Consider the following 27,050-nt stretch of genomic DNA (forward strand, 5'->3'; position numbering starts at 1 on the left):
TAAGTATCTTCCCTGCTAACAATAACAAGTGTGGAATGTGCCTGAGCCCGATTGAATGATTGACAAGCAATCAAGCTCAGGCACAGCTCGGGTTATTCAGAGCTGAACCTTAAAATTAAGAACTAAAAATATAGTAACAATTGCTACTTGTGCTGGCTTTACACCAGCGCGATACTCATTTGCTTCAGTGTTTGCTGGCTGTCTGTTTATTTTAACCACCATGCCGTTTTGTTTTGTGGAAAGTGTTTTGTTTCTGTTTAAATATTTTATTTTATTTCATTTAATAAATATGTGCGTAGTGCGTCAACCCATACTACTGGTGCCTGTGTTTCTTCCTGGTCTGACGTCACCCCCGAGTCATCCTACCACAGGATAAACAAACATCAAAAGGGGTCCCATTGATATAACATTCTGGTCTTGCTGCTTGTACAGTGCTTGAACCCGGTATGAGAAACAACCCACACACTCACACATTGAGGAAGGACTGCAATAAAACAAGCAGGAAACCTTTAAAGAGATCCACACTTTATTATTATATAAAACACAGCAATGTTGATGGCAGTTACAAAGAGAGAGAGCTTATACCAGATCACTCTGGTCTCAAGCATTAAAGCCAGAAAATATGCACATATATGTTTGTAATTTTTTAATAAAGCTAATACAAAGTAAGAAGAGGGATTGGAAAGCATTGGTTAGCTCTGTATTAAAATGTAGCTCAGAGTATGAGACCCGATTTCACCCAAGTGTGTGTGTATGGAACAGTGTAGTAAACACACACCAGGGAATTAAACTGTATGTGAACAGGATTGTGGGAACAACTCCTCTAACAGTAATGAAACTTGGTCAGGACATTCTTTAGCACAAGTTATTGAGATGATCACAATCTGGGTGTGTGGAGTTGCTGTTTCTCTTCATATGCCTCAGTTCCATTAGTCCCTGTATATTTGGTGGATGAAGGTCGTGGTGATCTGCTTTCTTTCTCTTTCATGACTCTGATCCTGTAGCTCTGATTGTGTATTGATAGCTGTGGCGGGGGCTGCACTGTAGGTTTGATATTCAGAATCAGGGTGTTTTCAGTCCTGTTTGGGGTCTAGCGATGCTGAGCTGCTACAAGCAGGGCTGTGAATGTGTGAGTCTGTTTGTATTTCAGTGGCAGCCTGTCTGCAGCACAAGGGTATCCAGATGTAGAGAATATTTAACCAGCGGGGATCACTGAGATAGTTTCACAAACCCTTCTGACTGACACAGAGCACCATGTATCACTCCAGCTCTGCAGGGAAGCTGCTTTGTAATCGATGACAACACAGTCTGCATTAGGATACTGGTTACCTTCAAAAATCAGTGTGTTGTCTGGTTCATTGACTTTCCAGTACCTGAAATAGACAAGTATTTAATAAATACCTTGCCATGATAAACCATACAGCAAGTGAACTGGGACCAGTGCCTCTGACTCTTTCAAATGTACAGACAGCGGGCTAGTTCAGCAGCCTCTCATTCATGCCTTTCACCTTCCTCTGGAGGAGGCCTGGGTTCCAGTCTTTTCACTTTCTGAACACTGGGACTGGAGCCTTCAGTTCAGAACGAGGTGGCACAGGAATTCACATTGAAACATTTAAATGAATAAATTAAAAAATACATAACTACAGGGTATATTGTGCATCAGGGTGTTATTCATTAGCACTACAGTATAGAGTGTCATGTTCTCACGTTGTGCTTGGAGGTGTGTTGTCCACCCAGAGAAACTCTCCCTCTGTGACCTCATCAGAGAGTCCAATCCAAAAGAAATCTCCGATTCCTCTGTGTATGAACTCCTAAACAAACCACAACCACCGTCAGCTGGACTCATCCCTGACATTAGTTTTTAAACTAAAAATAAAACTAATTACATTCCAGGGTAGAGCCAATAAGGTGTCCATGTCACATTCATCAAACCTGAAACTAAATACATCTGGAAGCAAAACAACAAAGTCAGTGTGACCGATTAATCACACCTGTTTGCTAGTGATGTGAAATTGTATTGACAGACAATTACAAGCAATACAAAGTATTAATATAATGCTATTTACTGCAAATGTTTCATAATGCCAGCTAATGTTTAATAAGCATATATTTAATACACATATATTTACTTACTTTTCCAACTGTACTTCGATTGAAAATATTTAGTATTATTTTAGTAAAATAATAGTTTGAAAATATTTGCTTGCATGTAATTGGAAGTTAGCCAAAGTGAGTCCTTTCAAATATGAAGTTATTTTTTGGTGTTTTATGGGTTGGGAGGGCTCACAATGGCTCTCTTTAATTGTAATGTTTTAGGGGAGGGAGGGGGAACTAAAAATGGAGGGTTTTCTTTTTAATCAATGGTGCGGAGGATGGGTTAAGTGTATTGTGCTTTTATGCAATTCATCATTAATCAATGTAAGACCCCTAGATTTAACGTGTCAGGTTGGAAAGTAACAGTAAAGTTATTCATCGTACCTGCTCTGCCTCGCTCTCTATAATCACCAGGTGCCCCCCCAGTGAAGTGCAGTTATAACGGCTGGAGGTCCAGTTCATTCTATCAGTGGAGTAGTAGTAGCACTTTCCATTGAACAGCACCCAGTTCACCTGACAGGCTTTACAAACCCGCTCTGCACAATGAGAGAAAAAAACAGTGATAATAATTAATAGAAGCAGTTGTCTATAGCGCTCCCATCTACAAGAAAGGGCTCTATTGCAAAGCTTTATTTAAAGAATAAAACAGAAGCCGGCAGAAGTCTAGAACAGTTTCATGAATAGAGTACAAAGTTATTGTGGCAAAGTGGTTAACAGTGTGCAGGTGATCAATAAACAAACAGACAATTATAAATCAGGTGCAATGTTGTTTAAGGTTTGTATTTTGTAATCCAAATGCCTGATGGCTAACAACAGTAAATAATAGCAATGTCAATGAGAAGCAATAGAGCGGCATGTATTGCTTATCGGTAATCCGCGGTTTGGCCCCGAAATAATAACAGTCCTGTTTTAATTCACCCACACCTAACACAAACACAAACACCAGTCCACAGTGCGTGCTCTAGTGCTCCTAGTGAAAATACAGTATTTTAGTGCAAACAAAGTGAAGTGTTGTCCAGGTTTGTGCTGGCCTTTAGCGACAGCTCCTGGGTCGTGTTTAGACGACAAAAAAACAAACAAAACACTTGCGATTTTCTCCACACAAAACATCCAGGTTCTTTTCTCTAACCAAAATGAAGGAACAGATTACGTCGCTTTATACCCTACTTATACTGTCACACATGACCCCTTGGTAAACAATTGCAGCCGCTCCTCCAATCCGTGGCTGCCACATCATTTCCCTTCCGGGTCGATGAGTTAACGCACCGAAGCTCTGCCCCCTTTCTGAATGACCGACTTCCTTTTAACCGTAGAAATGAAGTGTCAGGCCAAACAGTCCAGGGTACTCTGTTCCAGTTACTTAGCGCCCTCACAGGCCGGGAGGGAGATTTACCACCAAGAATTGTTATCTTTGTCACAGTTATTCATAAAAATAACATTTGAGTTTCATTTAACTCACAAGTTTAAGCTTTGTCACCTGGGGCCCTAATTATAATTTGTTCAGGACTGTTTCTAAAGCAAGTTTTGCTTAAATAAAAGTTACAGTTCATGAAACCCTTTAAAACTGTTTATTTGTTAGTTTCTAATTTTCTAAAGCCTGGTTTAACCAAAGAGAATGTGCTAGTCCTTAATGGTCCCTAAAGCAGTCCATTTTGTGAATAGCTTCCTATGTTTGGTAATCCAGCATCGGCTGAGTAAAAAAAAACAAGAGAGAGCATCAAGAGAGAAAGCACTGAAAACATACATGCACATTATTAATAACTTTACAGCAAGAAAGGCTTTACTTTTCAAAGCATGTCTTTACTCCAGGCCTTACCTAACTCCTGTGTTACAAACCCGTGAAACAAACAGCTTGAGAGAGAGCGTGCTTAAGAGAACTTGAATTACATACTGATGTGTGGTTCTATTGTCAAAACGAACAATGTTAATGAGAAAAATAAGCAGTTCAGGTTTGATCTAAATGACCGATTCATTATGGACTGAAGCATCTCGAGCTATAGACTTGAAGAAGGCCATTACTTACAAAGACATGAATGGACCAGCCCACCAATCCCACTCCTTGAAATAAGGACCCACTCACCCTTGGAAGAGGTGTCTGTGATGGGACAGTACTGGTCCAGTGCCGAGTATTTCTCCGAGATGTTGCTGTAGTTCTTCTCCAGTTCTGAATGCCGATATTGGATTTGTTTTCTCTCCACGGTCAAGTTAGAAACTGCAACGGAGAGCGCTTTTGTTCAGACAGCTGCACACACAAGCTTACTGTGACACTGAGCAATAATTGACACAGTATTTAGTTAATGCTTAAGTATCTGTTTAATAAACTATTGCCCCACCATTCTTAGATACAGACTTCATATTTACTGGTTTTAGGGGCTCTTTTGATGGGTTTGATAAAGTTTTGCTGAGAACTGTTTTTAAACTGTTAAAAAAAACAAAGGTCTGGAACAAACTTTAATTCATCGGAACTGACTTTGAAAAACAGACATACAGGTCATGACTAATGAACCCACTTTATGTACACGGTGCTGTGTGCACACTGCTGTATTCTCGTTAATGTGTAGACAGTGTGTTGTGTGCAATACTCACTGTAGACTGTGAGGAATATATTGGCAGCCACTGAGAGAGCGCACAGCCCTGCCAGGACCAATGCAGCCCGTCTGTATGGAGGAGCTTTACCAGCAGTGGGGTCTGAGGAGAGAGAGAGAGAGAGAGAGAGAGAGAGAGAGAGAGAGAGAGAGAGAGAGAGAGAGAGATTCCGTGTGAGCAGTCACCAAAAAGATGTGCTCCTGAAGAATTTGTATTTATACTATTTCTTAGTGAAATTGAATGCTAAATTAATAACACAAAGATATGTAAACAAATATTGAATTAAAATAGAAAATAAATAATTTAAACAAAAATAACAAGCACATGAAAACAGAAGAAAAATAATCAAACCCACCCAGGATCCACAGAGCAAAGGAAATAAACAGAAACACAGAGAGACAGAGGAGGGAAGAAGAGGAGAGAGAGGAGAGAATTAGGAAAGAAAAAGGAAGGAAGAAAGAAAGAAATCAAAGAAAGAAGAAAATAGAGGTAAAAGGTAAGCCTACAGTTAAAAATAAATAAAATAATAATAATAATAATAATAATATAAATTTAAAAAAAATACAAACAAATAATATAAACTAAAAGTTCAAGTGTAGTTACTCTAAAAGGTATAGTGATTCTAACTCGGTACGTTTACATGACAAAGCGTTTTCCGAAAACTAATGTTATTTAGGATATTTTTGCATGCAAAGTACTGTAGTACCCTAAGTACGATTTGAACAGACCAGACATTTTCTCTGCGATAGAACGGAGACCAATCCAAGTGCTTTATCGACGTTTCAGGTCTTAAATTCAAAGATTACTATCCTATACATCTTTTCAGATTCCCCACAATGTGCAATCAGCCTTTCCAACGGTTCATTCTGTAACACTTGTCTCACTTACCCTTACACAAATAGGCCTTGCACCTAACAGTAAGGGCCCTGGATTCTTATCTATTATCCCAGAACCAATGGTCCTTTTGTTTTTGCACACTGTTACCAGACATAAACTATCACACTTACTTTTCTTCTTTGGCGATGCCTCCACCTGATGGTCACGTGGTTTCCCTATTATTGGCACGCGTCCACAGGATCTTATATTCAACCATATAACAAATGCAAATTAAGCAAGAGCAATATACAACTAATAAAATCACACTCACACACAGTACTGAATTTTATATAAAAATAATCTTTATAAATGGGGATTCAAGTTAAACTAATATAATGAACTGCAGGTAAGTAAACTGTACATACAATATAAAAAATTCCAACCACAAAATACTTTCCCCAAAATGTAACTTTTTAAGTCACTAAACAGTAACTAAAAGCTCTATGCTTCAGTGGTATTTAACTCAAATGTACTCTTCCAATATATTCTATTCAAAATAAACGCTAGTCGAGTGCACTCCAGCCCCACGTGTAACACACATGTAGACAGACGAACAAACAAACACTGTTGCAGGCCTGAATCGTGGCTTGGGTACGTTGTGGCCTAGAAATAAAACAAAATGGCCCCTTCGCAAGCTTTATTGGAGATACACAGTTATGCTTGCTATTTTAAAACAAAACACTTTGTGGAAAAACTCACAATTCTGAAAGGCTTCTCCCAGTTGTAGCTCTCGGTTGCTTGCGGTCTCTGGATCACGGCAAACCTCTCTGTCGCCGCAGTCTACCTCGCTCTCTCTATCTGAAAACGTGGTCCTTCCTTCTGAAACACTGTCCAGCTGCCTCTCAATTGCTTCGTTTATTTTACAATCTAGTCACTGTCTCTTTACTTTCATTTCAAGCACGTATTAACGGTGCATAAACTTAAACTTTGCAATACAGTATGTTGTTTTAACAAGACTGTATATAACAATGCCTAAAGAAAATAACTCGCACTGAGTGACTATGTAAACTGACAGACCTACGCTGCTTAAAATAAAACACGAGCTTGGTACGTGAACTCAAAAGAAATAAAAGCAGAAGTAACAGAATACTCTTCTGAAACTTGTTTAAACTGAAGTACTGTCTACTAAAGTTTATAGGAATTTCCTGACTTAAGAAATCCTCACTTTTACTCTGCTGAATCACTTACTCTGTACTGCTCTATTCTAGCTCCCGTTGTTATTTTTTTCAGACTCCCCTCTATTCTCTTTTTTTTTTCAAAACTTTTCCCTGAGACTCCCTCCCACTCTGGCAGGGACGATTTGGCTCTCGGGAGATCAGTTTAACACACGACGCCTCATTGGCCATGAGAACACCTCTCCTCCCTCTGAGTCTGCTCTGCTGAAAACAGGTCCTAAAGCCATCCAGATATAGTCTATACAGAATTTCTGTATATACGTTAGTAGTATTTTACCACTGGGCTACATCCTCCCCCACTTAAAATGTCTGGTTGTCCCCAACAGACTAACTTTTAAGTACAACCACATTCACACAATACTCACATTCTCTCTTTATAATGGGAGATTTTGGGGAGGTGTCACGCAACACAGGATACGCCTAATCATTCACACCTGTACCACGATGCACAATCAATAGCGGTTCCTCCGTAGGAACTCCCGAACAACTGGCTTAATGGCTCTTCGGAGACATCTTCTACCTTCCCATTCCTCATCAGATTTTACCACTTCTTCATCCTCAGGTCCGTCAACCTCATGAACCTTCTCCGTCTCGAGCATTTCCATTACTGGATCCTGGTTTTCGTCATCTTCAGGTTCTCCAAGACAGTCTTCATCAGCCTCCTGTGCATCAACTGTCGGTTGTGATGATGATCGTCTGGGGTCCTCTCTTTGTGTAGGCCCCGGCCACACTGGTGGGTCATTCCAGTATCTTAGCATCTCTTCGTCTTCTGAATCAGATGAGTAAGATGCAACTTTCTTTGGAATCTCTGGTTCCATTGGTGAACTTTCTGGCTCACGATCAAGGCTGGCCCTGGCTCCTTTAAGTCCTTTATTAGTCACGGTGGGTTTCTGAGCCACCTTTGAGGGTCCAGGCATCCTCACCAAATGTCCAATGGGCAATAAGTGGTTCCGATGGAGTGTCTTCCAAGGACCACTGCCTCTTTCGGGTTTAACTCGGTAAACAGGTCTGGGAGCTGAGAAACTATCAAATGTGGAATAGACTTCCATCTATCAGCCAGCTTATGCTTCCCCAGGACCCCTAAATTCCTTAGTAGGACCCGGTCTCCCACTTCCAAGTGCTGTTCACGGACTAACCTATCGTACCGTTCTTTGTTCCGTTCATGGCTCTGCTGTGCATTTTGCATTGCAAGCCTGTATGCTTCTTTCAGTTCGGTCTTCATCCTCGATACATATTGCTGGTACTCTTCTTGAGTGTCATCGTCAGATGAAATGCCGAAACACAGATCCACTGGCAAACGTGCCTCTCTCCCAAACATTAGGAAATAAGGTGAATACCCAGTGGCATCACTCCTTATACAATTGTACGCGTGGACCAGTTGACTGATGTGCTGGCTCCACCGGTTCTTCTTGGATACGTCCAAGGTCCCAAACATGTCCATCAACGTTTTATTGAAACGTTCCGGCTGCGGATCTCCTTCAGGATGATACCATCCATCCCTAACAAACCCAACATTTCCTTGATGAGCCGACTCTCAAAGTCACGCCCTTGATCCGAATGGATTCGGGCGGGCAATCCATAGTACACAAAGAATTTCTCCCACAAAATCTTTGCTACTGTCAGAGCTTTTTGATCTCGCGTAGGGAAAGCCTGAGCATAGCGGGTGTAGTGATCTGTGACGACCAGCACTTCCAAACGATCCAACACCTTCAGTAGTCTCACCTCATGCTCCTCCAGAGTTCTCCCGAAGACTATGAGGTCATCCAAGTGCACTAGCACTTGTAGCAGGTTCATGTCTCCCACCACACTCTCCATAAGCCTCTGGAAAGTCGCAGGCGCTCCAGTGATTCCCTGTGGCATGCGCTCGAACTGATAAAATCCGAGCGGACAGATGAAAGCTGTTTTCTCTTTGTCTTCACTAGCCATGCCAATCTGATAGTACCCACTGCGTAGATCTAAGACCGAGAACCACTTACTACCTGACAAGCAGTCTAGGGCGTCATCAATTCTGGGGGTAGTGTATTGATCTGGGATGGTACGGCGATTCAGAGTGTGGTAATCAATACACATCCTTACCATTCCATGCTTTTTCCTGGCCACCACTATTGGAGAAGCGTAAGGGCTACGGGACTCCGTAATAATGCCAGCAGCTAGCAACTGCTGTAGATGGCGACGCACATCTTCAACGTCAGCTGGAGCTATCCTCCATGACCGTTCTCTGAATGGTCTGGGGTCACTCAGACGAATGCGGTGTTCCACTCCATTGGCGAGTCCAACATCCCATTCTTCAGTGGAGAAAACATTAAGCCTCTTAGCCAACTTATCACAAAGCCTCTTCTTCCAATAACAGGGAACTGGCGATTTACCGAAATCAAATAACTTTGTGTCCAAGGCTTTAGCAGACCTCATTGGCTTCTGTACTCCCGTCACACTGTCAACTTTATATATGTGAGCTAGTACAGTCCGGCTGGGTAGTACTACCGGGCGTGATGATTCATTGCACAACTGAATCACAACTTTGTTCGCTCTTATCGCTTTAGCTGGCAGAACCACACTGGGCACAAGCAGTCCTCCAGGTACACTCAAGTCAGGGGTTGTTTCAAGCACAAGAATGTCGAATTCTACGGGATAGAGCCACTAATCTCACACTCTATGTCAGAGACACTTTTAGGTTCGACAGTCAGAATGCCCTGCCGTCCCAGGTGTACATGTCCTAGGGGTTCTTCAGGCTTGAGGTCCACCTTCTCTCTTCGTTGGTAAGCTTGTGAGCACAAGGGGTGAATGTGCAACGTTTTCACGAAGTCAGGGCCCACAGCTTCGGCACACATACTCGCAAGTCGCTGGAAAAGGTTGGCATTCGTTCCTATAATCACTGGAATCTGGTCGTGATTTCGCGGTTCAGGACAAATCAACGCCAGCACAGAAATGGGCTCTTTGATTCCAACCACTTCTTTGGGGAGCTCTATTTCAGCTACAACATAGCCCTCATAGGGGTAGCTGCTCTCACTAAGCCCCCATAAGGCTAGGCCAGCAACAGGATGGACAGGCAAGTGTGATAGAAACTTCCGGTACCATCCCTGAAACACAAGTCACCTGTGAGCCGCTGTCTAGAAGTGCTCGACAGGGGTGACCTTCGATCTTTACAGAGACAACTGAAGTTGGCCCAATCGGTCCTCTCAGCATGCCAGGCATGTTGTCCAACTGTGAGGTGGCCTTCTTCACAGAGATCTTCGCTTCAGCATTTGTAGGAGGTGGTGTTCGGGAGCCTCCACTGTCTCCCCTGCGCTTCCGCATCGAACGAAGTAGCTTCTGGTTCACTCTGTTAAGATCTTCCGGGGCCTCACAATGCGTAGCAATGTGCCCGTCCTCTCCACACCGATAACAAAAGAAGGTGTCCCGGTCTGTGGAGTATTTCTTCTCAGGGGAAAAACTCTTGCGAACTGACTCTGGAGTCCTTTGACATGGTTCCTTTCTTACAGGGACCTCAGGTTTCACAGCCAACTAGCTAACCTGCTTCTGTAGCTGGAGAATGACCCGTTTAAGCTCTTCAGTCTCGCTCTTGGCTTCAGGAGGCGTTGCCAGACACTTAGCGAGGGTTTTCTCTCCATCCTTCGCAGGAGCAATAGGTTGTTCTTGCTTTTGCTTCAGCAAGGTTGCCATGTTGGTCTGTAACTCCTTCATCTGGGTTTGCAGTTGTTTCATTTCAGGGTGACTTGCATTGGGGTTTGCAGAGGTATACGCAAGGTTACTGCGAGCGTTCAATGTCTCTCGAGTAGCTTCCTGCTCCTCCTCCTCACGAATTTCCTTCAGCAGCGTCAGAAATGAGGGGGGGTCGTTCTTGCGCTCCCGCAGCCTCAGGCGCAGAAGCATGAGTTCTGACCGAGCTGCACCACAAATGATTTGGTCAAGTGCAATACCTCCCTTCCTTACTGTCAGCTTCAGCATGGGCTCCAAGCGTCTCAGGAATTCAGACAGTTTCTCAGTGGGCTGTTGCTGAGTGGCACGAAACTTGAAAAACAGGTCTTCACCTGAATCAGGACATCCAAATGTGGTTTCAAGGGCGTTGACATAGTCCAAGGGGCCAGCATTTGGATTAGCCTCCTGCACTGCTTGGAGAATGTCCAAGGCAGGGCCCTTCACACTCTCTGCAATCCGCTTCCGCTTCTCACGGTCAGTGCAGTCACATTCTCGAATCATCATCAGTGTTTGATCCCTCCAGCCATCAAAATCTTCCTCTCCTGCCGGAGTGGGTACAGTTCCTGAAAATACCCGCAATCTGCGGTAATAATTATTTCCGTTATCCGGCTTTGTCCCTTTCAGCAGCACCTTCTCCAAAGCCTGGAGTATGGCTTCAGTAGTATTGGCAGCCTTGGCATCCTGCTGAGTCAAATTTACACTTTCAGACATAAGCGGCTCAGTAACAGTCCCCTCTGCGACTTCTATGGGAGCAGGGGTAGCTCTACCTGCCACAATTATACTCCAAGGGGCAGCGCCCTCCACTGGTAGCACTTCAGTGGGGACCCGTCCTACATCAATTGTCTCGCGGCACTCGCATAGTACAACGAAACTATCTAGTACTGTATTAAACATTTGCCCACGCACTCTCACGCGACCTAACACCCGAATGGTGCCCAGTACCTCCTCCACCTGACTAACCTCAGTGCCCTTTGGCACTCCAGTAAACAGAATGGCCTTGTTCACATTTACACTTTCTCCGCGGCGCCATGCAATCAGCGCACCTTGGTCTGGGCGATTCAGAAACATTTTGAAAACTGTAAACAATACGTGCAGTACGCGATACGGTAACGGTGTACAGGGGGTAGATCCCAGCGGAGCCTCCAAAAAAGATGTAACACTTGTCTCACTTACCCCTACACAAATAGGTCTTGCACCTAACAGTAAGGGCCCTGGATTCTTATCTATTATCCCAGAACCAATGGTCCTTTTGTTTTTGCACACTGTAACCAGACATAAACTATCACACTTACTTTTCTTCTTTAGCGATGCCTCCACCTGATGGTCACGTGGTTTCCCTATTATTGGCACGCGTCCACAGGAACTTATATTCAATCATATAACAAATGCAAATTAAGCAAGAGCAATATACAACTAATAAAATCACACTCACACACAGTACTGAATTTTATATAAAAATAATCTTTATAAATGGGGATTCAAGTTAAACTAATATAATGAACTGCAGGTAAGTAAATTGTACATACCATATAAAAAATTCCAACCACAAAATACTTTCCCCAAAATGTAACTTTTTAAGTCACTAAACAGTAACTAAAAGCTCTATGCTTCAGTGGTATTTAACTCAAATGTACTCTTCCAATATATTCTATTCAAAATAAACGCTAGTCGAGTGCACTCCAGCCCCACGTGTAACACACATGTAGACAGACGAACAAACAAACACTGTTGCAGGCCTGAATCGTGGCTTGGGTACGTTGTGGCCTAGAAATAAAACAAAATGGCCCCTTCGCAAGCTTTACTGAAAATACACAGTTATGCTTGCTATTTTAAAACAAAACACTTTGTGGAAAAACTCACAATTCTGAAAGGCTTCTCCCAGTTGTAGCTCTCGGTTGCTTGCGGTCTCTGGATCACGGCAAACCTCTCTGTCGCCGCAGTCTACCTCGCTCTCTCTATCTGGAAACGTGGTCCTTCCTTCTGAAACACTGTCCAGCTGCCTCTCAATTGCTTCGTTTATTTTACGAGCTAGTCACTGTCTCTTTACTTTCATTTCAAGCACGTATTAATGGTGCATAAACTTAAACTTTGCAATACAGTATGTTGTTTTAACAAGACTGTATATAACAATGCCTAAAGAAAATAACTCGCACTGAGTGACTACGTAAACTGACAGACCTATGCTGCTTAAAATAAAACACGAGCTTGGTACGTGAACTCAAAAGAAATAAAAGCAGAAGTAACAGAATACTCTTCTGAAACTTGTTTAAACTGAAGTACTGTCTACTAAAGTTTATAGGAATTTCCTGACTTAAGAAATCCTCACTTTTACTCTGCTGAATCACTTACTCTGTACTGCTCTATTCTAGCTCCCGTTGTTATTTTTTTCAGACTCCCCTCGATTCTCTTTTTTTTTCAAAACTTTTCCCTGAGACTCCCTCCCACTCTTGCAGGGACGATTTCCATTGGCTCTCGGGAGATCAGTTTAACACACAACGCCACATTGGCCATGAGAACACCTCTCCTCCCTCTGAGTCTGCTCTGCTGAAAACAGGTCATAAAGCCTTCCAAATATAGTCTATACAGAATTTCTGTATATACGTTAGTAGTATTTTACCACTGGGCTACAATTATGTTCTATATTACCAGTTTCTTTTGCAGACATTATTTTAAATGATCACGTAATTTTAAAGCTGGAAAACATGTGCTGCTTCAGTATGGGCTATTAAAAAAATACATACGGACAAATATTACTTGATCCCGAACTTTTATTATTATTATTATTATTATTATTATTATTATTATTATTAGTAGTAGTAGTAGTAGTAGTAGTAGTAGTAGTAGTAGTAGTAGTAGTATTTATTTATTTATTTATTTATTAGCAGATGCCCTTATCCAGGGTGACTTACAGTCGTAAACAAAAATAAATTTCAAGAATCACAGTACAAGTATTAATACAATTAAGAGCAAGATAAAATACAATGACTTTGGTTCTAGCAGGTACAAGTATATGACAAAATACGATTCAATAACGGAGCAAATGGATGCATGCAGACAGACTACATATTATTATTATTTTCTGTTTTCTAAAACCACGTGCAGGAATGAAGGTCGGAGTTTGCACATGTGCAGTAGTACGCTATCGGAATAAGTTTTCCGAAAAGTGTGTTTACATGATATACATTTGGTTCGTTTTCGGAACTGAATTGGAAATTTCTAGGTGCTGTTTTCCGAAAACTGACCTAAGGAATATTCCGATACATTTTCCGACAAATGTGTTTACATGACTTTTGATATCGGAATTAGTTTTCAGAATTTCAAAAAACCAGTGGCAGTTGGAAGTGAGTTTGAAATTGGATCTTTAAGTGTAGCAATTTGTTGTGGTTACCATGGAGACCAAGCAGAGTGCAGGCAGCAGGGAGGTGCAGTACCCTGCAGAGCTGAGCAATGCACAGACCAGGAGGCAGCACAAGCTGAGTGTGCAGAGAGACAACTCTGAATGCCTGTACTCCGACTACACGAACACAGGAGGCAAGAGGATAAAAAACAACCTCATCTTCCACACTGAATACCCCCAAACCTGGCACGCTGCTATATGTAGCAAGCACGGAAACATTAAAAAAAGAGGAATCTGGCACGGAAGACAAATTACCGTGGGAGATGACTCAGACCCAGACAGCACAGTCCTAACTATAAACATATACCACAATGGGACTGTGGTGATCCAGGGAAATGAGGCCAGCCTTTCAACCCCTGAAAGAAGAGGTAGAGAGAGAAAAAATACACCCAGCAACCACCGACCCTGACGACCCCGGCCCTGAAAACACAGCACCAATCACAGCTGACACACCAACGCCAGCCAGCTGCCCAGCTGCACCCAGCACTTGCGGGAGAGCCTGGCCCAGCTCGAGCTGGAGTTCGCTGAGTTCAGGGAGCTCACCCTGGCTAGCTTGTCTGAGGCCAGCCTCACCCAGCAGCTGCGAGACGAGGTGAGCCAGGTGAAGAGAGAGAGCAGGGTGGCCGTCGGCGAACTGATTACCGAGGTGAAAAACCTGCAGCTGGAGAACGAAGGCCTGAGAGCCCTGCTGGCTAGTGTCATGGAGGACATGAAGCGCAGAGAGAGGACCCACACCAAGGAGCTGCAGGGGCTGAGGGAGCAGCTCCACAGACACACAGCCACCCCCCCGCGCCACCACACACAGCACAGCCATCACACCCCCTACCTCCCCCCTCACACACAGCGCCCCCCCTCACACACAGCGCCCCCCTGGCACACTGCATCGTCATCCACACCGGCACCAACGACCTGGGCTCCCTGCGCCAGCACACCGGCACAGCCATGAAGAAAGTGGCAGAGAGAGACTCGCTGGAGTTCCCCGACTCCAGAGTGGTGCTCTCCACACTGCTACCACGAGCCGACACTTTAAAATTTAAGACCCATTTTCACATCAAGTATACCAAATGTAAATACTAAAATTGTGACTAGTCTAATACCATCTAACAATTATTTATTCAAGCTGTATGAATTGTAAAATAATCGAACATTTTGATGCTAGTACAATACATACAGTACCAATGCAATGATAACAGTTGATGACAAGAGTTATTGTTCAATCTTTCTTTAATCAATAGAGCAGCAGTTCATTCCAACTCAATTATATATGAAATCTTAAATGACATTAAGAGCTGTCAAAGCTGAAAAAAACAGCACTCTCACTTGACCTACGTTCTGACACGTTATAAACATTCAATTAAATATAGTTTGACAATATATTATATATAGAGAGAGAGAGCGAGAGCGAGAGAGAGAGAGAGAGAATATCCTGGAGATAACATAACAGTTTGGACCATTAGCATTGTTTAGCCATCAGTATCAATCGAATTTAATCTTAAAAAAAAAAAAAAAAAGTCCATTGCATTGTTTTTTTTCTATACATTTGGAATCACTCATTGTTTTTTACAACAACAAAGAGAGGCTCGAACGAGTGGTATTTGTGGAACTAATCCGTTGTGTTTATTCAGCAACACATAGGCTACAACTAGTAGTGATTCATTTTATTTATTTTTTTGCTTGGCAGACTTACACAAGGTTACGTGTTTTCAATCGGGAGACGCAGCGCCACGCACACGTACCGACTGAGCTACGACTTCTCACTGTAGATCGGGGGATTGCAAGCTACACACACTATACAAGATATCTTGTCGCGGACTGCGCCTATTTTCATTGCAGAATCGCAGACATCATTCGGGAGAACCATGGACTCAAGCGAGGAGGCGATCGCTGTTGTCATTGTTTTGCACAGGTAAAAGAAGAAAACGCAGAGAAGATCCATTTGGACGCGCAATTGGCTTATGTAGATTTTGCTATTAATATTTTTCTCTGATATGAAAAAAAAACATTAAATACTAGAAAAATATTCTCATTAAAAAATATATTTAACTTGCTTCCAAACTGGTTTCATTATGACGGTGCACAAGAAATGGCTTTAAGAATTCAAGATTCTTTCAAATCAACTTCTGCCTGGAAGTGAGGTCTTTTGCCCCAATCCCACTGTGTGTGACGAGGATTCGGCAGCTTTCTGCTTGTGTTTGGACTTTACCACTGACCAAAAATAATTATAAATACATATTACAGTATCATTATTCGTATCGATATAATTGAAAGCATACAGTAATGCATTGTGAATATTTAAGCACTATGTGTTTTAATAGGACCGTGGATATTGCTAATGTCATACTCTGCAAATTCCAGCATGAGAACTTATACTTCAGGGACATATACTGCACAAATGTTCAACATTGCGATAACAAAAAAAAAAAAAAAAAGTTTCTAACAGTTGGGCTATAGCAATGTCAATATTTATTTCATTGACGTCTGTGCTCTGAACCAACTCGAGTCGAGGTGCATCCAAAATAATAAAATCGAATCTGTTCAAAAAGCGCAACACTCGCTCCTAGTACAAAATATTTATTAGATTAAAAGATTGGCCGTCAAGCGGTCGGTCGTCAGATGAATAATTTGAAGACTTTCATAAATATTTTGTACTACGAGTAAGTGCTGCGCTTTTGAACAGACTAGAATACAACTTTAATAGCTACTACAAGTTTGTTATAGGTTGAAATATGAAACAACGTAATCTACATTCTCTATTTCTCACACACACACAGACGCGCATCCCTCCCCGTATTTGATTAAATTAGCAATATAAGGGGTTTGAAAGGGATATCGAATACGAGTGACTGTAGAAATTGATTCTAATGAGAGCACACACTACCACACACAGTATCTGCTTCGGCGTTAACAAGTTATAACAATTATTTACTTAGGTACCTGAAGTTCCAAAGGAATTCCCTTCCATCTTTGCTCCTTCAATGAGCGATCATGATAGGAAATGTCACTTATGTCAAAGACACACGGGTGTTCCTGCCACATCTCCACCATCCTTTCCTCAAGTTCGAGGCTCCACACCTTGCGGGGCACAACATTTCTCTTCGTCGCCATTCCTGCTAGCTCGTCCTATTGGCTACTGGCTGCTCTGCCTCGGAGGTGTCAATCACCGGGCTACGTGTATCAGTTTGGACGGCAGGGATTCCTATTGGTTAAGAGAAACAAAGTGCTACCTAGCAATAGCCAATCGAGTGTGTTTTGAAAAGCAGTGCCCACCCATTGAAAGAACGTTAATGATGTGAAAACGGCAGGTTTTTTTTTTTGAAGTGTAAGAGGAAGAAAAAAGGTTAAGCGGCATTTTTTTCTTAAAAATGGGAATAATATTGTATTCATTTTTTAATACATAAAACCAAAACCCCCACTAATTGAGCTCGCTAGTAGTAGTATCAACTCGAGGAGACGGCAACATCTTTACAATACCGTTTCAAATAAAAATTCAAATGCCTAAAGTTTTAGACCAGTTCTAGTAGTACATAGACTTTCTGATGATCTGCATTGGTGTATGTGCTTACTACATTTCACTTCATTTGACTGAATCCTTTGTGTGACGAGTGTGCACTGATAATACTTCTTTGGTTCGGTAAATTAATAAAAGTCAGTGATGAAAAGTGTAGTCGGTTTATAGTCAAAATCTAAATCTTGAACATTTGCTGTGCATTGTTCGTGCTGATATTTTCGAGTTTATTTGTTGTATGTTTTCATTTACTTATAATCACGTTTGCTAGCGATCATTGTTTAGGGTGTAGGGCGTTTTCTTATTTAATACTCGGATAAGCATGGCAGTTTTCAGAACTTGATCTCTGGTATCGTGTTTTTTAGTTTTATAGAAAAAATAATTTAAGACCTTTTTAAGACCTTCAACTGAAAATCGGTCATATTTAAGACCTTTCAAGGCCTTAAAAATTGAAAAACTAATTTAAGACTTTTTAAGGATCCGCGGGAACCCTGATATGTGTATATACTGTATATTATATATATATAGTTAAGTACCAAAATCTATTTTTGTGTTGCTGTTTGCATTGTATTTCACTATAATTAATAAGTATAAAACAAACAAAAAATTTATATATATATAAATGAAAATAAACATGAGGTCTTTTTCAGTCAGTTGTTGAAATATACAGGGTTAGTATTCCTCGGCTTTCGGGCTGAAGAGCACAGACCCTGAGTTTTTAACAAATGTAGATAACTTAGACGTTATCATTTTGTTAGACGTAGTGCCGCACAGACGTGATCACTCACTGCCCCTCAGGCTACAGGGAGGTAATAGTGCCCTCTATCAAACGGAGTACTGTCCGGTGCAGCAGGGACTCAGGGGGGATTATAGTGTGGTACAGAGGGGAGCTCGCCAACTACATCAGCCCAGTCAAACAGGGCCAAACACACACATGGCTCAAAATTAACAAGGGACTAGCGCAGTGTGAAAATGATATTTACCTGTGTGCAGCATACACGCCTCCTTCTGAATCCCCCTATTATAATGAAGACTATTTTAACATCCTCCACACAGAGATCAGCCATTTCCAGGCCCAGGGGAATGTGCTGCTCTGTGGGGATTTCAACGCCAGGACAGGCTCAGAGCCTGACTGTATAAACACCCAGGGAAACAGCCATGTATTTGGACAGAGCCCTCTGTACCTCACACCCACCACAATCCAGAGAAACAACCCTGACCGTGCCGTGAACAAGAACGGGAGAGAATTAGTGCATCTCTGTCAAGCCCTGGGTCTGTACATCGTTAATGGCAGGATCAGAGGGGACTCTAGGGAGGTTCACGTTTTGCTCAGCTCTTGGGACAAGCGTAGTCGACTATTGCATCACTGACATGGACCCCTCCTCTCTTAATGCATCCACTGTCAGGCAACAAACCCCTCTATCGGACCACAATCAAATCACTGTGTTCCTGAAAAGAAGAGGTCAGCCCAGCAACACATACACACACAGCCCAAGCTGTACAATGTGAATCAAACATACAGATGGGCTTCAAATAGTGCAGAGGAATTTAACAAGGCCATCAGTTCTACTAAAATAACTAACCTCATGAACACTTTCCTCAACACACAGTACCAACCAAATGTGTCAGGACTAAATCTGGCAGTTAAAAGACATCAATAAGATATTTGAAAATGCAGCCACAATGGCAAATCTTAAAAAGAACAAAAAGAAAATACAGCAGAAACAAAAACACAAACAAAGCTGGTTTGATGATGAGTGTAAATCTATTCGAACAAACCTAAGAAAATGATCCAATCAAAAACACCATCAACCACAAAACCCAGATTTACGCCGGAGGTACTGTGAGACCCTCAAATAATACAAACACACCCTGACACAGAAAAAACAAAAACACATCAACAAAACCCTCACTGACATAGAACAAGCTGTCGACAAAAAACAGTTCTGGGAAATGTGGAACAATTTAAACTCGACAAAAAAAACAAGAAATGACAATACAAAATGGAACAACCTGGAAAAATTATTTTGAAAACCTTCATAAAGATATCCCTCAAAAAAATCTAACAGATACACAAAATGAAATTAGAGAAAAACTTAATTTACTAGAAAAATCAATTAAAGATAACCAAAATCCAATTGATGCTCCAATCACCCCACAAGAATTAACAAAGAAGCTCCAGGCACTTAAACCTGGAAAAGCCTGCGGCCCTGACAGCATCTGTACTGAGATGCTAAAACACAGCAGCCCTAAATTACAGGAAGCAATGCTTAAATTGTTCAACATAGTACTAAGTACTGGTTACTTCCCTGACATCTGGAACCAAGGGCTTATATCCCCAATTCACAAGAGTGGAGACAAATTCGACCCCAACAACTACCGGGGCATCTGTGTGAGCAGTAATCTGGGGAAGGTATTCTGCAGTATCATTAACACCCGGATACTGGCCTTCCTTACCGAACACAATGTCCTGAGTAAGAGTCAGATTGGATTCCTACCAAACCATCGCACAACCGACCATATCTACACCTTGCACACCCTAATAGATAAACATGTACACCAAAAAAGTAAGGGCAAAATTTTCACCTGCTTCATTGGCTTTAAAAAAGCCTTTGATTCATAGAATTATAGAATTCTTCAAAGTGGTATAGGGGGTAAAGTCTATGATATAATAAAGTCAATGTACACAGAAAACAAATGTGCAGTGAAAATTGGCAACAAAAGGACAGATTTCTTCACTCAGGGGCGGGGGGTGAGGCAGGGCTGCAGTCTGAGTCCAACACTATTCAATATTTATATCAATGAGTTAGCAACGATGTTGGAACGGTCTGCAGCCCCTGGCCTCACATTACATGACACTGAAGTCACGTTCCTGCTCTACGCAGATGACCTGCTCCTGCTGTCACCCACAGAACAGGGGCTGCAGCAGAGCCTGTCATTGCTGGAGCAGTACTGTCATTCCTGGGCCCTGGCAGTAAACCTCAAAAAGACCAATATAATGATTTTCCAAAAAAAGGCCAGATCTCAGGGAAACAGATATCACTTTACACTCGGCAACACCACCCTAGAGCACACCACCAGCTACACTTACCTGGGTCTGACCATCAGTGCGTCAGGCAGTTTTAACCTGGCAGTGAATGCACTAAAAGAAAAAGCCAGAAGAGCTTTTTATGCCATCAAAAGAAGATTCTATAAAATCAATATACCTGTCAAAATCTGGCTAAAATTAATTGACAGTGTTATCCAGCCCATTGCGCTGTATGGTAGTGAGGTATGGGGTCCTCAGTCAACAAGACTACACTAAATGGGACAAACACCCAATCGAAACCCTGCATGCTGAACTATACAAGAATACACTGCAGGTGCAAAGAAATACACCAAACCACGCATGCAGGGTAGAATTAGGCCAATATCCAGCTCTTATTAATATAAAGAAAAGAGCACTCAAATTCTGATTGCACCTTGAAAAAAGTGAACCTGACTCACTCCAGTACAAGGCCCTCCAGACCCAAGAGCTCAGCCCTGAAAAGAACCCCCTATGCCAGCTGGCTTTGAAGACACTCTTTAATACTAATTCCAACCAGCTTCAGGTCAGCACTGCTTACCAGCCCCAATCAGAGTAAACCAAATAATAAAACAAACCAAAAATTCCTATCTGGAACACTGGGACACAAATAAAATCCCAAAATAAACTTGATTGCTATCGGGCCCAAAAAAGAAACTACAGCCTAGCAGAGTATCTCTCCACTGTCAGAGATACGAAGCAGAGACAGATCCTGACCAAGTACAGTCTCAGTGACCACAGCCTGGCCATAGAGACAGACAGACCTGGCTGCCCAAAGAAGATTGGCTCTGTGGTCACTGCGAGACAGGAGAGGTGGAAACTGAGATGCACTTTCTCCTACACTGTATAAAATACAGCCAAATCAGAGAGTCATTCTTCAATAAAATACAACAAAAATATCCTGTTTTCAGACAACTGGCAGACGCAGAGAAACTTGCTGTCCTCCTAGGAGAGGGACACACAGCTCCACTGGCTGCCAAATATGTAGCCACCTGCCACAACCTGAGGTACACGCAGTGGCAGGGCACAATTTAATAGTTTCAATATTATTATTTCAATATTTATCTTAATTTCTGTATTATTATTATTTATCTTCTATATATGCATCTGTTCGTAATATGTATGTAATTGCTTTGGCAACACTGTGGAAAATAAGTCATGCCAATGAAGCACTTTGAATTGAAAAAAAAAATTGAATTGAGTGAGAGAGAGAGAGAGAGAGAGAGAGAGAGAGAAAGAGAGAGAGAGAGAGACTTTGACTTTTGAGATCCTTTCTTTGAATCATTAAAAATGAATCTAATAATCCACAAAGCAAAACAATAAAACACTTAAAGATCCTTCTAACACACCATTTTAACTATAAAAATAAATTACACTAAGAAGATCTGTAGCGGGTGTTTAGGTAGGGCTATGTATTTTTACTTGCATTCAAATCACAGTTTTTAAATGTGTAATCTAAAGAGCCAGTTTGCCAGGTGGGTTTGTGTGTTTTTGTTTTGTGTTTCCTCTTGTCATTTAGGCTCTGATATCATGTATTTCTGCGATGTTGTTCTTTCGCTGGTCCAGCCTTGCAATCTGCTTGCAGCTTGGGTGTCTCTGCTTGATTGACCTGCATACTTGTTGCCTTGGCAACTACTAATACTGCTCTGCTATTGGTTCAACTGTAAGAAGCTATTGAAGCTCAGCCTATCAACTTTGACCCACTGCATTTAACTTTGCTGTTTGGTTACCGGTAGTGGTAAGCCCTGTCTTGGGAGATGAGTATTTCATGTTTGTGTATTCTTTTTTTTAGGGTATTGCTCACTCTTCGCTCTGCGGAATGCTTATCAGTAACTGTCCGTTTTGCATTGCATTGTATTGCATGGTTTGGCTGGAAATTGTTTTGGTTTGTAGGGTGGATGGTTTTAAAACTACCACCCCTCTTGGTATAGATACTACGTGCCAACTGTTTTGTGTATTTTAAACTGTTATATATATATATATATATATATATATATATATTGTGCAATATGAAAGCTATTCAATTGTAAAGATACGTTTTTGAAGATAAATGCTATTTTTAAACTATATATATATAAGAAAAAAGAGAAGAGTATATTTCAGGTACTTAAAAAGGTAGAATAATTGATTAATTATCAATTGTTTTTTTGTATTCAGCCGATGAAGGATTTGTAGTCCGAAACATCCTGATAATTGATTTGTAATCAATTATTCTACCTTTTTAAGTACCTGAAATATCCTTTTCTCTTTTTTCTTTTTTCTTAGTGATCATTTTGGTGCACAGCAGTTTTCCTTTTTCTCAAACTTTTAAATTTATTAATGGTTTGTGTGGATTTATTTCTGTTAGTTGTATTCAGAATTCTCAATTGTTTAGTTGAGTGTAATACAATACTGATACAGATTAATTTTATATGGAACATTTTGAAATCCAATAAGAACTTTCTGTTAACTGGCTACCTCTTGAGTGTTTGATAGTATTGTTGTCTGAAACCTGTACATTCATTTTAACTTTAGTAACTATTTGTTAGCTATTGCTGAATTTTGCACAATTATATTGCAGTATTTAATTGTTTCTTTTAAAATAAATACATTGTTTTGACAATTCCATTTTGTCTCCACCTCCTTGCATGGTGACTATACACTGTTGCTTACCCAATTAAAGATCCTTCGTAGTGGGAACTCCAAGGTAAATTTAACCCTTCGCAGTCCATTTATTAAATGTGCGTCAGGCGTGTCACGTCCAATTTATTTTCACCAGCGCAGTTAATTTTAGACGCGCTGTTTAAAAGTATTTTTTTTCACAGTCAAACGGGTTAAAAAGGCCCTGCATATCAACAAAGCACTCACTAGGCATCTCCAGCCCCGCCCCACCCTTTCGTTCGCTATACCTTTCACCTATGTAAGAAATAAATAATAATAATAATAATAGTCGTACATACCGATCAATCATCTCCTGATCACTCGTTTTATCACCAAACTCCTCAATAATGCAATCCAAGTCATTATTTTATTACTATAACATCTCAAAAAAGCTCTGCAAATGTCTGTGTTCTCTGTGCGCTGACTCACAGTCAGCCAGCTTGTTTACTTATTACCGCCCCGTTATCGGATACCAGGGCCATGTATGACTAATCATGAGATACAGATTTTTTTTTTTTTTGTTTTTTTTTTGTTTTTTGACTTGTCTCGGCTCCTGTCGCTTCCACTCGGCCATTGAATGGTTTTTCGGCTTTTTCCGGAGAGAAAACAATTAGAAACCCGTTTTTTGCGTTTCTAAAATGATGTCGGACAGGGTCAGGGTCCGACAGTGGACCTGATAGGAATAATTGCAATGTCGGACATAGGACCGCAAAGGGTTAAAGGTACATCAGAGGACCTTGCCCTCTTTAAACACAATGTGGCGTAGTTGGTTTTGGGTCATAGCACCATTTGAATAATTTTACCCCTTGAAGCGGTGTAACCACCTGTTACAGACCAATAAAAAAAAAACTATTCCTTTTTTTTTTTTTTAGTTAACACACACTGGATCCCATAAAATAAAATGTTGAGCTCCCCCCCCTGGAGTCACTGAGCACACAGAGTTTCCCACACACCACTGCTCTTGGAAACCTACCGGATTCCTGACCATCTTAAAATAAATACTGACCAGCAGCACCCAAAACAACCTCACCAGGTCAGTCAGCCCCGTCCCCAACAAGTGATTTTTCCTTGTTTTCAAAATGGCCAGTTTGGCCTGTCCAACAATAACTTTCTAAAAGGCTCCTGTCTCTTGTTCTGACACTGTAGGGGATGCCGAAAATAAACAACTCTTTGCTCAATCCCACCTCTGGAGACTGCAAGAGATCCTGCAGCAGATGGAATAGTGGCTCCAACCTTCCACAATCACTGTAGGCGTGAAAGATTGTCTCCTCCTGCCCACAGAAACAGCACTCGCTACTAATACTGGGGTCAACTCTGTGAAGAAACCTTCCTGTACTCACTATACAGTGAAGAAGTCTCCACTGAGATCCCCACCTCACTTAGACTGTGGTAATTTATACAACATTCTCCAGACAGGCCTTATGTCTCCCTCAACAGAGAGATGAGCCCTCCACTTAGTGTCAGTCAGCCCCTGCAGCTGCCTGAAATGGGCAGTCATCACTGGGGGCTCACCCGGCAAAATTCCAACACTGACACACTCACAAAATACAAACACACGACTTCCACTCCTACCCTACGACTCCTCACAAGCTCCGCCCACAATCCCACAATCCGCGAGAGAGAGAGAACAGCACAGCGTTGATTCACACACAACATGCACAGGCACACAGGGACAGCCCCAGAGCCGTATCACTGCACAGTGTTCTAGTCAGCCAACAGTGCTTGTGCTAGCATCCACATCCCTCCACCCCCCTTCACCGCCTTTACAGCTGCCCCTAGGCTTGTTCACATGGGGTCTGTGATCAGCCTAAAAGATCCATGTGGTGATAGTCTCACTAAGCCCAGGTATAAGGGTCCAAACTGTCTCAATGTACTGAGCTCATTTCTGCTACTCAGAAGTTTAAGTTCATAGTAAGGTGTGCTTGAATTCTTTTCATGCTAATCATTTTAGTGTTTCTCTTTTTCAAAACATGTAATCATTGGCCAATGTTGATCAGGGTTACTGTTTTAATTTAGAAGTATACAACACAGGGTTGAGGTTTCAGTGGCAGTAGTTCCATTTTCTCAGAGTTTCTTCTGTCCTGTAACTGGAACACCACAGAATTGCACATGTGTTGTGGTACATTTAACTTCCTTAAACACAACTTCATTTTTTTCCCTCACACTCAAAAAGGCACACTGTACTTCATTTTATATATATATATATATATATATATATATATATATATATATATATATATATATTTAGTTTACCTGTTTAAAATATTTTGGGTTCTAGGCAAAGAATGATTTTTTTTTCTGTTCCTCACAGAGAACTTTAGTCATTAATATTCTAAATGATCTAAACAGAAACAATAGAGATTGATGGCGAACACACATAATAGGATATTCCCTTATAAAAAAGTTTCCCATGGTGCATTTGCAGTTTTTCCATGTTTATACTATGCATTTACCATAGTTTACCCTGGTTGGTCATGTTTTAAATACATAAGAATTAAAATATTATACAAATGTACATTATATAATGTATCCCTCCTACTTTAAAATGCTATATTTTTTCCCCTCCAGATAAAATTGCTGAGATAAGTAATGGAATAAACAAAGCAAATGTGAAGACATTTTTTTTTTTAAATCAGTATGTGAATCAATTTGATTGAGCATCAGTTCTCATTAACTTCTGTTACTTGTTTACAAAAAAAAACACCCTTTCAGTGAATGTCTAGACTTTTAGCAGTAGTTAAGTGAAAGGGGAGATGTTTAAATGTGACCCCTAGGTACTTACCTCCCTGTTCTGCTCTTGCTCTCCTGCTTTGGGGCTGGTTTACTGTGGAGTAGACATCCTCCGAGGGCTTCTGCAGCCCATTGTAAATGCCGTCCATCTCCATTGCTAGTGCTGTAGAGAAGTGAGCTAGAGAGGAAGTTCTAGCTGCTATATTAACAGTGCAGACTCTGCAGGGCTGGACAGAGGCTAGAGGAAGTGGTGTTTCACTATGGAGGGAGATCACTGTCAAAAATATTCGTATTTGTAAAAAGAATTTGTACTTGTAATTACAAGTACAAATCAAAAATACCAGTACAACTCAAAAAAATAACAAGTCAAATCAGAAAATGAGTACAAATCAAAAATACGAGTATGACTCAAGAAAACCTACAGGTACAAATCACAAAGTCATGAGTACACTCACAAAATTAGAACGTGAGCTCGTTGTCAACAATACATCACATAGGTCACAGGACAGGCTGTTGATTGGGGGAACAATCGATGAGTATTTAACAGTGCATGCGTCCTGCACCTTGCATCGCTGATAGAAGGGAAGGAGTGGCTGCATGTTGGTGAAATTTGTAGGAGGAATTTTCAAAGTGGGAATATGTCACAAAGTCGCCCAACAGATGGCCAGTCTCAGCAAAGATCTATACACAGATAGTCAACTCCCCCTTTTTTCCGTCCCCGCTGATGAGGTGCATCATGGGAATCCGAAGAGTTCCGGTGGCGACTTTTATCCTATCTCTATCATGTAAAGTCTGCTTCATTTCCTATTCAAAGCTTCCTCTTCTGAAAACGATTATTTATTTATTTTTTTAGCAAGATTCACCTGGATTTATTTAGAGCTACCCCTCCTTAACACATGCGTGTTATTATTTCTACGATTCTACAAGGCTTGGGCTTCTGTGAAATCATACTAATAATTATTTATTTAGGCACTTTTACATGCTGCTTTTCTGCAAAATAAAATGCATTTTATCCCTAATATGCATAAATTCCCATGTCCTGCCGATATCTATAGCCTCTGTGCTCTTCAAAATCTGGGAATAAAGGACTGGACAGTGTAAGGAAAACAGTGTTGTCATTTATCTTGAGAGGCTACAGACTGCATTGTCCTTTGTATTTACGAATCTGTTCATAAAATCATTTCCCACTAAATATTATGGGCTTTTGTCTTTACCTCCTAAACTGTTTTTATAGGTGTGGATGTTTGTTTGTTTCTATGAAAGCTTGTGACTCACATCTTGTGACAC

General features: G+C 41.2%; 1 protein-coding gene across 5 annotated transcripts; it reads right to left on the minus strand.

The window, feature by feature from the left end:
- Nucleotides 1-508: 508 nt before the first annotated feature.
- Nucleotides 509-25,921, minus strand: LOC117962795 (C-type lectin domain family 4 member E-like). Of its 5 annotated transcripts, XM_034042021.3 has the most exons (6): nt 25,816-25,921; nt 4,681-4,782; nt 4,175-4,306; nt 2,479-2,630; nt 1,708-1,811; nt 509-1,373 (listed from the first exon to the last, which is right to left on the minus strand). In XM_034042021.3, exons 1-6 carry the CDS (start codon nt 25,916-25,918, stop codon nt 1,196-1,198), a joined length of 771 nt encoding a protein of 256 aa, XP_033897912.2. In that variant the 5' UTR covers nt 25,919-25,921; the 3' UTR covers nt 509-1,195. The 5 variants fall into 5 exon arrangements, 1 of the variants encoding a protein (XP_033897912.2); XR_004660823.2 differs by lacking the exons at nt 509-1,373; nt 1,708-1,811; nt 2,479-2,630; nt 25,816-25,921 and adding exons at nt 5,688-5,758; nt 6,256-13,215; XR_009307946.1 differs by lacking the exons at nt 509-1,373; nt 1,708-1,811; nt 2,479-2,630; nt 25,816-25,921 and adding an exon at nt 6,256-13,215 and having other exon boundaries at nt 4,681-5,758.
- Between the last annotated feature and the right edge of the window lie 1,129 nt (nt 25,922-27,050).

The sequence above is a fragment of the Acipenser ruthenus genome, chromosome 20, assembly GCF_902713425.1.
Source record: "Acipenser ruthenus chromosome 20, fAciRut3.2 maternal haplotype, whole genome shotgun sequence".
Lineage (NCBI taxonomy): Eukaryota > Metazoa > Chordata > Actinopteri > Acipenseriformes > Acipenseridae > Acipenser > Acipenser ruthenus.

Coding starts and splice junctions, on each gene's coding strand:
- LOC117962795 (XM_034042021.3), bottom strand. CDS start 25,918: ATGGAGATGGACGGCATTTACAATGGGCTGCAGAAGCCCTCGGAGGAT. Junction 1,812..2,478: donor TAGAGAGCGAGGCAGAGCAG/GTACGATGAATA, acceptor TGGTTTGTTTAG/GAGTTCATACACAGAGGAAT. Junction 1,374..1,707: donor AACACACCTCCAAGCACAAC/GTGAGAACATGA, acceptor TGTCTATTTCAG/GTACTGGAAAGTCAATGAAC.